This window comes from Bos javanicus, chromosome 4, assembly GCF_032452875.1.
Source record: "Bos javanicus breed banteng chromosome 4, ARS-OSU_banteng_1.0, whole genome shotgun sequence".
NCBI lineage: Eukaryota > Metazoa > Chordata > Mammalia > Artiodactyla > Bovidae > Bos > Bos javanicus.
The window spans coordinates 43,603,798-43,617,199 of record NC_083871.1 but is presented as its reverse complement, the minus strand read 5'-3'; the positions used below and the strand labels follow the sequence as shown (position 1 = coordinate 43,617,199).

The following is a 13,402-nucleotide window of genomic DNA, read 5'->3' as shown; positions in this document are numbered from 1 at the left end:
ACTTTCCTTGGTCCCACTGATTTTTCTCCTAGGAAACAGTTCGGAGGTACAGAATAAAAGGAGTCGTACCTAAATATTATGCATGTAATTCAAAAGAATAGAGTGGCTCAATATGGGTCTTTTGTTTGGATGCATACATTTTACAATGGTTAAAAAAACCAAAACTATTAGAAGATGATGAGAAATACTTCCTCTGTTCATTAAAAGAATGCATTTTTGGCATTTTTCTAAAAATTTAAAGGAGATAATGAGACTTTTTCACACTTGGAAACACGATATGGATACAGGGCAAAGGTCTATGTGAAGCTGAGAAAAGCAAAGCGAACTGATCAGCTGTCCAGAGATTAGAGAAAGTGGTGCCATGTTTTTGTTTTTTTTTGTTTCCTTAATCTTCAGAGCAGAGCTTTTCTTTCCTTGACATGATTTCTGTGTTTCATTCACACTCCATTTAGTGTTACAAAATAACAGGACAGAGAGAGAAGAATGGGAAAGAAAATGGCTCTTTTGGCTCCTAAGAGTTGTGACCCCGAAAACATCATTGTGTCCTTGGAAACATTAGAGAGAGCTGAGAAAACAAGACCAACGCAGTGGGGAAGTGGGGGCGAGGAGCAATGAAAAGAGGTCCCAGCAGAGGCACGGGCTGGGCTGACGGAAGTGCAGGGGCATGGGGCGGGCAGTCGGGATGTTTGTCGTTCAAGTGGCTGCAGACACAAAGGGGTACAGAGCTCCCGGAGGAGGACTGAAAAAGAAAGTCACGGAGGTTAAGGCAGATTGCTTTGCGAGGTTTGTCACAGGTGAGGAGTGGAAAGGCAATGAACAGAAGGAGCATTGCAGGGGCTGGATAAAGAAATCAGAATTTGTTCAGGGTTAAAAGAAGGTCATACACCATTCCTTTCCACAAAGAGCATTAGACACCATAAAGAAAAGACAGAATAAACAGCAACGCTGCCTTTGTCTTGGGTAATAAAGCTTGCATTGGTCAGGAAACCACAAAAGGATGGAAGCAAATGACTAAAGAAGGGCCAAAAACAGGAGGAAGCATCTCTTGACATTCCCTAAATGTAACCACAAAATCCAGCAAGCAAGGACAGGAGGATATGTTCCACCTTCTGAGTTAGGACTTCTGCTGTATCCTGATCTCTACTCATTTACACTTAGTTTTCTTATCTCCCAGTTAGTGAGAGCAGAACATAGAACTCAACTTGGGTGTCTCCTCATGGTGCTAAAGGTCAAGTAGGTATTTAATAAATACTTGATTACTGAAGTAGAAAATGTATTAAGAACTGTGCTGAAATCATTCCTATTTTTTCAGTATAATGACCATTAACACCATGAATTCATACTCTGTATTACACAGTGAAAAAATTTATTCTATCAGAGCAAAGACATTCTAACTACAGAGCCCTTTGAAAACATTTTAGTTGCTCAGCCAGAAGGAGAAAAGTGAAATACACTAGCCCTGACACAGCCAATTATTTTTAAAAGGGTGGCAGGGGTGTTGGTGGCAGGGGGGAGGTTCATTTTGATGAGAGTGATTTCTCAATGGCTTGCTGTCCTAACTAGTTTATCAAGTAAAATTACTTTTACAGAGAGTTGTAGAGGATGGGGAAAGGGTATTATGTCTACTTTCTCCCTGACCAGCTGGGCATATAATTCTCAGCCCCTGAGCTCATCAAAGAGTAAGCAGATTTGAGATCCTCTGAGATCACACACAATTTAAAACTTGCTATTCATGCTTCAGATGATAAAGGTGGGAAGAAGACACTGGTGGAAAACCGAAACAAAGGAAATCAGCAGACTGTAAACAGGAGCACCAGGAACCAAGCACCGCTCTCTAGGCTAGTTTTCTCAAGCCATTACTCAAGTTCATATCATACTGTGTATTTCCTTCATAGATTATGCATTCAAGCCATTTGGATTCCTGTTCTTTAACGTTCAAAAGAGATGACCTGTTAGGTGGTGAAAAATGGCTCAGTGAATGCATATGCAATATTAAAAACCTTTGTTTTCTAATATTTATAAAGTGCAATGAAATGATTTTAGAAGACTTTTAAATAGGGTGACAAGTGCCTACACAATATTTTATGACTCAACTTTCAAATGGGCCCCAGTGCATTAAATGAAGCAGAAATTTCAGGTAGAAATGATTGGCACCTGCTCTTTGCTTCTTTTAGAACCATTACTTTCACCATCATGAGTTGGAAGGACTTGGTTGACATTTTAATCACATTCCTAAAATCTTCAGTGACTGCATTCATGCTCTAAGGAAATCTATGCTTTAGACTAAGATCAGATTAAACATAAAAATCCTAACTATTTCTTATTATCTGGTGGCTTAAATAAAGCTAGTCGTCTCTTTCTCTACTGCCTACCCTTTGCCCCCTTTCCCCCCCACATTCCTGATTTTCTTAAAGGATTTAGGGAGAAAAAGGAGGAAACAAAATTTAAACCCAAAAGATATGAGCTCTTTTTGAGTTGACATAGATTTTTTTCTTTTTTAAGGAAAAGTTTAGATCAGCTGGCTTTACTTTAGAGATAGGTTTTGAACCTCAAAATATAAAAATCACACCAGATCATTCCATCCTCAATAAATCCCCTGGCAGGGCTTCAGCTATTTGTAATACGCTCTTGTTTTATGTGGCTTTCACTTACGCCTACTTTCATAAATGGCTCTCGATTTCTCGTAGAGCTCATATGGGTCAGGCTTCCTTGGGTCAAAGGCCTCTGTTGAGTCAGGAAAGGAACTCCTGTGAAGGGCGGGTGGGAAGGGCAGGTTCTGTGGTATGGCCGGAGCAGATAAACTCGTTTGAGGACTGCCTTGGTTCTCCCATCGGTCCATTATCTGTAAAGCCAAAGAGAACAGAGAAGATGACTGACGATGAACTCTCTTTCTTGCTGTTTCCCTTGTCACACACCACAGCCCTCACATTTAAGTTCAACTTCCTTGTCCTGCAGACTTTTCTTTTACAAAACATTCAAAACTTCAGTATAAGTGCCTTGAAAGAAAAAATTCTATTTCTATGTAATAAAGCACCATGGATGGTTATAAATACATGTGTTGCTTGACTTTTGAATGCAAACTTTCATAACCTTGTCACCTACCAGCTAGTAATTTTCAGCGAATCACTTAATCTCTCTGAATCTGTTTTTTTCTCCCTATAAAATAAGACACTGTATGTATTTCAAGATAATTTATCTGTAAGTGCTTATAACTGTATGGTATTGTTCCTTTTCTAAGATGGCTCCAATTCATGAAACCGTTTTTACTGAAGAAGAAAATAGTCTGCAGGTATTCATTTGACACCTATACACATCCAAACCACTTCCTATACTTGAACATTCAATCACTTTCCTCATGGTTGTTAAGTAATTATACAACCCTTTAGGGTTTGAGTTGTTCAAAGTCTTCTATGAAGCTTCATTTACTGCTGATCTAGTGGTTTCTTCTCCAGAATGCTGCTGCTGCCACCATCATGATTTATTAACAATCTGTAGAGTACTTTTTAGTTCACCAAGTTCTTTCATTTACATTATCTTCTTTGATCGTCACTATGGCCCCGTGAGGTAAAGTGAGGACTCATTTCTTTTTATCAAGGAGAAAGCCATGTTCACCAAGATCACCTGTTTACACGACCAACTTAAACAACCAATCGATTTCTCTTTCAAACTCAACTTCAGCTTTTCAGTTTTGACTAAACCTGTTGTATGTAGAATGAGATTATCTTGTTTGAGATTTCAAACAAGATGCCCTCTTGTTTGAAATTTTGCACTGAGTGTAGTCCTCGGGATAAACGCCACTTTCTAGCGGGGCATGGCGGCTCTCCAGCTGATCCTCTTTCTCATCTCCACTGATGGTCCCTCCTCTCGTTCCCTAGAACCCTACAGGTTCTCTCCCTTGCATATTTGATTTCTTTTTCTGCTTGCAAAGTTTACCTATTTTGTACTCTCCCATCTCTCATCTTCATTATACCTGGCTACTAGATTCAGATGAGGCCCCTCCCTCAGAAGGCCTTTGCTGACCATTCCTGATCTGGTTACTTGTCCCTCCTGGGTGTTCCCATGGTACCCACTACCTACCCTCACACTTAAGTGTAATTGCAAGTCCACCTTTGACTCCACACATAGATGATGCTGGGGACAGAGATTGCAGGGGACATAGTCTCTCTCATTGTTGCATTATCAACACACAGCAAGTACTCAGAAAATGCAAATTTAGTGAATGGATGAAATCAGTAAAATATGGTCACCTGTTCTTTCTTGAAGACCAGTTTTGATACACACTATTTTGAGCTTGGCAGGATTATAACTTTCTAGTCTCTACCACACTGCTTTTGTTTTCATAACAGCTATTGTTTGGTTAGGGCTTCAATGCCAGCTGTCACCTATCAACAATATATGTTTTAAAGCTGGAGAGGATGTGAGATAGCATATAACACAAAGGTCCCTATGACCCACTTATGTACCTAGGATTGTGGCAGGGGTTGGACCATTCAGCAAACTGGGCAAGAAATGGGTCACTGACCCTTCTCTCAGTGCTCCTGGAGATAAGGCCTGAATATTTGAGCTTCTTTGAAATTCATATATTGACATTCTAACACCCATGGTAACACTGCTAGGAGGTGGAGCTTTGGGGAGATAATTAGGTCATGAAGCTGGAGCTTTCATGAATGGAACTGGTGCCCTTATAGAGGAGACCCCAGAGAACTCTGTAGTCCCAAGACCCAGGTGAGGTTACGGCCATCTAGGAGGTGGGCTCTGACCAACACTGAATCTTCTGGTGCCTTCATCTTGGACTTCTAGCTTGCAGAACTATGAGAAATATATTCCTGTTTTTATAAGACACCAATCTATTTTATCATAGCTTTCAGAAGAAACTAAGAAGACACTTAGCTTCATTTTAATTTGTTTACTTTATGGGCTACTGACCAAGATTTCGTTTGAACAAAGGTTCTATAACTAACAAAGATGGAAAACCCCTAGCTGAGTTCAACTCCCTAATATTAAACATGATCTCTAGGAGCACAGAGAGGTCCAGCAGCTGTCAGTGCCCGGCCCTGGGTCAAAAACAAATCTATATCTATAATGGGAGTCCTTTTTTTTTCTTTTAACATAATAATACATTGAGGGGAATAATTTGTAAATTTGCTCAGAGTCTGGCCAATTTTCTGCTCAGTGACCCTTTAGCTCCCATTTAGTAAAAATCTTTAAATATGCACTTCATAATTCACTTGAAAGTAAAATTTGCCTAGGAAGCCATTGTAGGTTCCTTTGGTCATCCATTCTCTGTGCCTGTGCTCTGACAGGAAGACCCACACTGTGGCTAAAGGCATATTCTTTTTTATTTTTCATTTTAACTGACTTCAGGCACCATGTGGGTGCATTTTGGCTGTGACTTTCTCCCTTCTGTTTCTAAACATAAGATACTTAATTCTAAAAAGTAAATAAATTAGAAATATGGTCTGAATCACTGAGTATCCCACTTGTCATCAAAGGGCTTCAGCAAACGTCTATTTATTTCTTCTATCTTCCACGGAGGGTTATCTGATTCTCCCATAAGTCTTGCTAGTATATATATTGTTCATGTACAGTCACTGGAGCAAACATGCTTCAGGTGAAATATTAGTATTAAAAAACATTCTTAAAACTAGAAAATAAATAATGCTTTTGGCACTGTTTAGGAAAGTTTCTGTGGCAGATAGAAAAATTCTACAATGTCTACAGCACTGAGATGGAGAAATTAGTTGAGTCCAGTTCATGCTTAGTAAAGCATTCACAGTGTCTTGCTGTGACATTAATCAACCCTCGAGTCACTCTGTCAGGGATTTGTAAGACTGTAGAGCAGATAATCACAGTGCCCATGAAATTACTGACAAAGAAGACTCATAGTCCTTCACTCCCCCACCCTCTTATCCAGTCATTTGAAGTTCAGACCTAGAAGACCATGGTGGAAACCCCCTGCTGTGGGATCACCGCCCCCTCCACCCCCACCCCCCAACCCCTGTTCTCTGGAGCTGATGTGCTGATCTGACAGCATCTTTTTTTTTTTTTTTAACTGAAGGATAATTGCTTTTGCAGAATTTTGTTGATTTCTGCCAAACATCAACATGAATCAGGCATAGGTATTAAGGGCTTCCCTGGTGACTCAGACAGTAAAGAATCTGCCTGCAAATGCAGGAGACGTGGGTTCTATTCCTGGGTTGGGAAGATCTCCTGGAGAAGAGAATGGCTACCCACTCCAGTATTCTTGCCTGGAGAATGCTGTGGGCAGAGAAGCCTGGCAGCCTACAGTCCACGGGGTCGCAAAGAGTCCGACATGACTGAGCAACTCTATTGACTTCCTAATATTTTCTTAGATACCTTGGTCTCTGCACTTTTGCCTTCCAGCTGGGTTACCTTGTACTCACTAGTTCCTCTCAATATTCATGAACCACCTAGACTCTTACCCCAACTTCTTATTCCACTTAATGTCTTCCTGGCCTTGACCTCTGAAGAGCTGCCAGGCGTTTATATGTCAAAAAGGCTTCTGATTGGAACTTCCCACAGTCCTAGCTGTGTCCTTACCTATGCCAATATTTATAAACACTTCACTAGAGTAAGGAAAAATGGAAAGCAAATTGTTTTCTTTATCTGGGAGAAGACTTGTATTTCTATTCTCCTTGATGAATGAGTGAATGTTTTAACTGTATGAAAATATAGTCACTGAGATAGCAGTGGACAGAGTAGACATATAATTCACGATGGGATATCAAAGAGTAAAACAGAAAAAAAATCGATTATGGTGTGGTCAATTTTTTTAAACCCACCTTCTGATTCTAGGATGCACACTGAGAATAGAGAGCTTGTGAACAAGGTAAGTTGTCCTCCCCATGAAAACTAGAAACTGCTTGCTACCTATAGAAGCTAGGATAGTCTAAACACACTTCCTTACTATTTTAGGGCAGGGCTGGGAGATGAAGACATTTGGCTTGATTCAGTACTTGGAGAATGAACTTGTATTCCTTCCAGATGAAGAGAACAAGAACCCACTACAGTTAGTGTATTACTTGTTAAACAGAAGTGGCTCTCTTGATGTGGATTAGTTTTAGATGTGGATCAGTAGGACAGAAGAAGGTCAGAAAGTGACACAGGACCAGGAGAAGGGGTGAAAACATTTCCTTATCCTGATTAACAATGTCATCAATCCTCTTCAAAGGAGAGAGTGCATAAATCCAAATACTGTGGGTATGTATTTATATATTTGTTTAAGTAAATAGTTTTGCAAACTATGTTTATTCATTGAGTGATTAATTTGTTAAGAGTTTATTCGTGGAAAGTCTGCTTTCTAGAATGACAGTAGTTTATATTTTTGAGCATGTCAGAGGCTCTGCTTTAAGCACCTTACATGGATTAAGTCATAGACTCTTTACAATAACCATGAGAGGAGTATTATTATTATCCCCATTTATAGATGAACTTGAAATACTGAAAGCTTAAGCAGCTAGTTGAAGGCAACCTAGCTAGTAAGGAGAAACACAGTTTGAACACAGGCAGTAAGCCTTCAGAGCCTGCACTCTAAACCACTTTACACATGGCCTGTCACCTGAGTCCCTAATCTGAAGAGTTTCTGGTGGATGCATGGAGGACATTACACTGACAATCCTCTATCTTCATTTAGCTTAGGACCTGGAAGTCCAAGTCCTACCTTTTGGAGGGATGCCTGGGTTCAGGATTAATTTTAAACTGAGTTCTATGAAAACCCATTTTTGGAATTATTGAGTGTGGATGTAATTAGTGTAATGACAGCAGATACTATAATTATGCCAATGGCATTATTTGTGTAAATGTGGTATATATAAGGAAATCAGTAGATTATTTAATTGTAGCACCGTGATGAAGTTGCAAGATTCCTTCTTAAATTAGATAAAGATATGTGTAACCACAGAACACAGATTTTTAACTCTGGTGGTGAAAGGAAGGAATTATTCAGATTTTGGTCAAGGCAAAACAAATTTCATCTTAAGTATTTTTAAACACTTCTTTTCAAAATCACACGTATCACTAAATACTTTAACTAGGCTCAAAGAAGACTAGTTTTCTCATCTGATATACTCTGTGGACCAGATGAGCTGAATCCCAAATAAAGACATGCTTGGTGTGAAAGTTCTGAGAGCATGGGTCTCTCATCACCAGCTCCCAGTTTTCTCATCTCTCTTTGAAAGAAACCTGGACCTCAGGCATACTCCAGAGCTCAATAATATTTTATTTTCACATGTCTTCAAATGATTTTAAAGCCATGTTATTTAAATAAGCCAGTTATTGCACTTGAAAAATATGCAAAATCATATTATGTCCATTTCTCAAATGAAAAAATGAAGCACTTAAATATTCCTTCAGTAAAAGGGGAAAAAAAGGAGCATAAAATTAACCCAATAAGTCTCTACTCACTGGCCAAATTAGGGGCCACTGGTGTCAGAGCTACTTACTGTGAGAGGAAAGAAAAGTAGGTGGAAGACGTGATTCCCTGAGATTAGGAGTTGTTTTTTTTTAAATTGTTTGTTTTGTTTTTTTGTTGTTAACTTGAATCACTTTGCACAGCTCTCTTCCACTTCTGGGTTTTAGCTATCTCAGTTAAGGTTGGCTATTCTAACACAGCATAGAATGGGACCCCAGAAAGCTAGTCCCAGCTCTTGGGACTTGGACAAACTGGTTTCAATCAATGGCAAGTAAAGATCATCTCCAGGTGGGAAGGCAACTTGGCTAAACTTGTATCACAAAAAGATTAATAAAATACCAGTCTCCTACGTTAGCATCAACCTTTCAGGACAGCTGATAAAGAAACTAGGCTCAGAGAGACTAGGTGACAGCAGAGATCACCAGTTTCTGAAAATTCAGAGTACCACTTTGAGTGACTGTCAGTTATGGTGGAAAAACACAAATTTTTTCACAGACACACATGTATCTGTGTGTCTTTGTTTAGCTCTGTATGCATTAAAATGTAAATATAAACACAAATATATATACAGCTAAATTTCTTGAGGGTCAGATTTAATTTGTAGGTCAAGACATCTGGGTCTATAATTTGTATTGTTTTAAAAATTCAATGCAGTAAGAAACTATGGTATTTCTGATGGTGAAAACAAAGGTTTCTAAAGAATTTTCAGCATACCATACTGAACAGTGTTAATGCTTGTTTTGTAAAAATGTAAAAAAACAGAATAATCTTTATAGGAAAGCAAGATAAGTTAGTTTTTCACAGAGAATTTGTTCTTTTGACATCAAAAATCTCAAAGGAGGAAGGGATTTTGAGGTTATCCAGTTCAAATCTTACTTAGTGAAATTGTAATCTAACTAGTAATAAAGAAGAAGAATTTCAACTTACAGGCTTTGGGGTTTTCCATGGAGAAAAGAAACCTGCAATAAAGAAAACAATATATGAACTTTGAAAATACATTCCACTACCACTTACAGGTAGCATGATATTAAGACAGCTGCAAGTACTTTATATAAGTTAATAGTAAACAACAACAACACATTCTGCCTGGCTGCACAGTTTTTTTTCAAAGGGAACAATTTTATTGTATTATATTAATGATTCTAGGAATATTTCTTTATTTGGAAGCTGAGGATTCTGAAGCCCAGCGATGGTGAGGAACTGTGTGGCAAAAGATCAGTCACTTTACAAGAGCTAAGGCTGAGTCATCCTTTGGGATTTCTGTGGCACAGCCTTAGCTGTGTGTGGATGTGGGTATGGGTGTGGGTGGGTGGGGTGGGAAGAGAGAGAGAGAGGGGGAGAGAGAGGGAGAGAGAGGGAGAAGGAGAGGGAGAGAGAGAGAGAAAATGAGAAACAGTGAGGAGGGTAGAGAGGGACAGACAGAGAGAATATAGATAGAAATTAAGACTTTTAAAGATTAACACCAGTGTATAATAAATAATTCTGCTTTATGTGGTTAGAAATCAATCAACAAGCCTTCATTAATCCTACATTTATAAATAATGTATATACTTATATGATGAATAGATTCTACTATAACTGTATATGAGCTGTTTCTCCCACTGACTTCTCTACAGCAGATATCCATTTTATTATCCCTGTGCCCTAGTGACAACACAATGTTTTTCATGAAGAAGCAGCTAAAAATGTTTGTTAATTGAGTGAATCGTGTATCATCAAAGTCAGGAATTTTTCAACTCATTGAGCTCTTTCAATGATCACAAATGGTGTGACGGTTGAACTGACTTTGATCTGAATGACCTTTAAGATAATTAAAAGTAAAGGACAGATTAATTCATTTTTCCTTTATTGTTATTATTTTATCATACACTGACCCCAGCAAGCCAAAACACAAGTCAAAATACAGAACAAAATTACTTTCTTCTCATACCATCTCTCCCCTCTTTCAATGACTTCACTCATGTTAATATTAGGTGGTGTCTGATAAAATGCCCAATAAAAAATGGAATGTTGAAAATATGCCACGTAATGCTTATTACCTTTAAAACTTGGACTGGCATAGAATGGGCCATGGTTTTCAACTATTTCCATTTATAGGAAATATCCACAGAAAACTAGACACACACTTATCTAGATGCTGAAGCAATTAAACTCAGGCACAGTATAAACACTAATTTAAATACTACTTGCACCTCAACACAAACGTTGTAAATAGCTGATGCTGCATTTTATGAAAAGAGTGAAAGCATGTAAGCCGTCATATTCCTCAATTTCCTTGGAACACAGAGTTAAATTTAATGCTGAAGTATAACAACTATCTTACCTAAGGAGATGGGTGGAATTGGCTTACTTTCTTGTATACTCTGTATGTATGTTCTTATTTCTCTTTCCAACTATTAAAAAAGTTCTATTTAATGTGTGGCTTGATTATAATTTAATTGCAAGGATTTAATCACATCCTTTTTGATAATAGCTGAGAGTAAAATTACAGATAAATAAATATATTTATCTCTTTGACTCATTCTGTAAAATGCCAATGAAAACAATTTGACCAATAATTATAAAAGTGAAAAGCATTGTGACCTATTGGCCAATTAACTATTATTCTCATTGAAGGATAAAATTTATTTGCTGTTTCATGGAACGGTCAGCAATGGTTCTTTTGAGAAAAGATGTCATTTATACATTCTCACAATGTTCAAACATTCAGTGATTTCCTCTGCTTTCTCTGTGTTCCTCCTTTTTCTTCTTCCTGCAGTGCCAGAATGGATTTTGAGTATTTGCTGCTTTACATTTGCTAGGTGCTGGGAGTTTCTTAGATTTACAGATGTATTGAATATGATTTCTTTTTATGGGGCTCTCATCTCCACATGGGGCATTATCTTAAAAGATGATTATTCCTCCTGTGGAAAATGTATAATCATGGGACCTCTTGGCAGCTACAGTGCCAGAACTGAAATGGCATAATAGGGACATTGGTTAAGATAAGACAAGGAGAGAGGGCCATTTAATTTGACCACCTATCATCACTGGCACATTGGCTTCCTCTTCTTTTGAGGTTGTTTTATTCAGTCTGACCTCAGACTATTGGCATGACGCAGGACTTCTCCACTGTGCCCATTATGGCAGTTTCTGAAATATGCCTAATGCTGAGTTGTGAGGAAGAGGCTTCAATCTCCGAAGCAATAGCTTCACTTTCTGAGTCATTGTCAGAAAGAAGCTGCTTGTTTCAGAGTAAGTAATTTTAGGTAGCAGAAATAATATCAGAATAGATTTCCTTAAAAATAAATAACTTACGTGAGTCTTAGAGTTCCTTTGGCAAATTAGCAATCATGCTAAAAACACTTAAATGAAGATGAACAGAAAACATTTATTTTGCAATACAACATTGTAAAGCAATTATCCTACAATTAAAAATAAATTATATAAAAAGATGTATGTATAGAACAGTCTTATGGACTCTGTTGCAGAGGGAGAGGGTGGGAAGATTTGGGAGAATGGCATTGAAACATGTAAAATATCATGTATGAAACGAGTTGCCAGTCCAGGTACGATGCACGATACTGGATGCTTGGGGCTAGCGCATTGGGACAACCCAGAGGGATGGTATGGGGAGGGAGGAGGGTTCTGGATGGGGAACACATGTATACCTGTGGCGGATTCATTTTGATATTTGGCAAAACTAATACAATTTTGTAAAGTTTAAAAATAAAATAAAAAAAAAATAGTGTTGCAATGGAAAAAAAAAAAGATACGTAACTCTTCTTTAAAGATTTAATTGGTTGGCAGTTTGCTGTTCTGATAATTGTGTAAATAAAATGCAAAAGAATAAAAAAAGAAAAGAGAACATCTATTTGGGGTATACCCAATTTGGCCCAATTAATTGATAAAATCATGTTTTCTACCTGATTAATCTCCAGTTTTCTGCTCAGCTTCATTGGAAGAGCTCCATAAATACTATAATAGCATGGGTCAAATGATGTAGGTCAAATGCTATAATAATGTGGGTCAAATGATTATAAATGTACAATAAATTTTTGTAGGGATTACACCTGTAAGAAATCTAGTCTATTGCAATTAACATAAAATACTCCCAAACAAAATAAGAACTTTTAAATCCTTATTTCTGGAACTTTTCTTTTTTTGAAATCATTCTGGCCAAAATAGATCACAGGAGGAAGACAGGCTTGGTTTGTTGAGACAATTACTTTTGGGTGTCTCACCACCTACACTCAGGGATACAGGATGAGGAATATAGATAGCTTTTTCTTAAGCCTTTCAGAGCTGATAGTCCTTTTTACAAAGGCAAATTCATAAAAAAGGGATTTTTCTTTAAAATACTAATAAAACTTGCTTTATATTTTAGTTTATTTCTGGCCTTTATTTTCCCTACTTCTATAGAAAGTAGAATATTATAATTCTCTTATAGAATTAAAATTTATTTATTTTATTTATTTATTATAATAACTTAACCTGTTTTCCATACTGATCATTTATTGAAGTGTGTTGAGATCCAACCAGTCCATTCTAAAGGAGATCAGTCCTGGGTATTCTTTGGAAGGAATGATGCCAGAGCTGAAACTCCAGTACTTTGGCTACCTCATGTGAAGAGTTGACTCATTGGAAAAGACCCTAATGCTGGGAGGGATTTGGGGCAGGAGGAGAAGGGGATAACAGAGGATGAGATGGCTGGATGGCATCACTGACTCAATGGACATGAGTTTGAATGAACTCCGGGAGTTGGTGAGGGACAGGGAGGCCTGGAATGCTGCAATTCATGGGGTCACAAAAAGTCGGACACGACCGAGCGACTGAACTGAACTGAACTGAACTCTAAAGACAATAAAAGTGAAAGACCTCAAGAAACAGTTATAAGCTAACTGAAACATGAGTAGGGACATTTTAAAAAGGAAAAAAGTAAGAGAATAAATGGGAAAATTTAGATGCAGCCAATAAGGAAATTTCAATGCA

General features: G+C 37.9%; 1 protein-coding gene across 14 annotated transcripts in view; it reads right to left on the bottom strand.

Moving 5' to 3' along the window:
• The window catches only part of MAGI2 (membrane associated guanylate kinase, WW and PDZ domain containing 2), a 1,471,158-nt gene that overhangs the window by 200,856 nt on the left and 1,256,900 nt on the right, over positions 1-13,402 (bottom strand). For 12 of the 14 annotated variants that reach the window (XM_061413833.1, XM_061413837.1, XM_061413834.1 and 9 more), the window contains 2 exons: positions 9,359-9,390; positions 2,653-2,842 (listed from right to left, as the gene is read on the bottom strand). In XM_061413833.1, the coding sequence (XP_061269817.1) occupies positions 2,653-2,842; positions 9,359-9,390 (222 nt within the window). The remainder of the gene's footprint in view (positions 1-2,652; positions 2,843-9,358; positions 9,391-13,402) is intronic. The other 2 variants (XM_061413836.1, XM_061413838.1) reach the window with 1 other exon arrangement.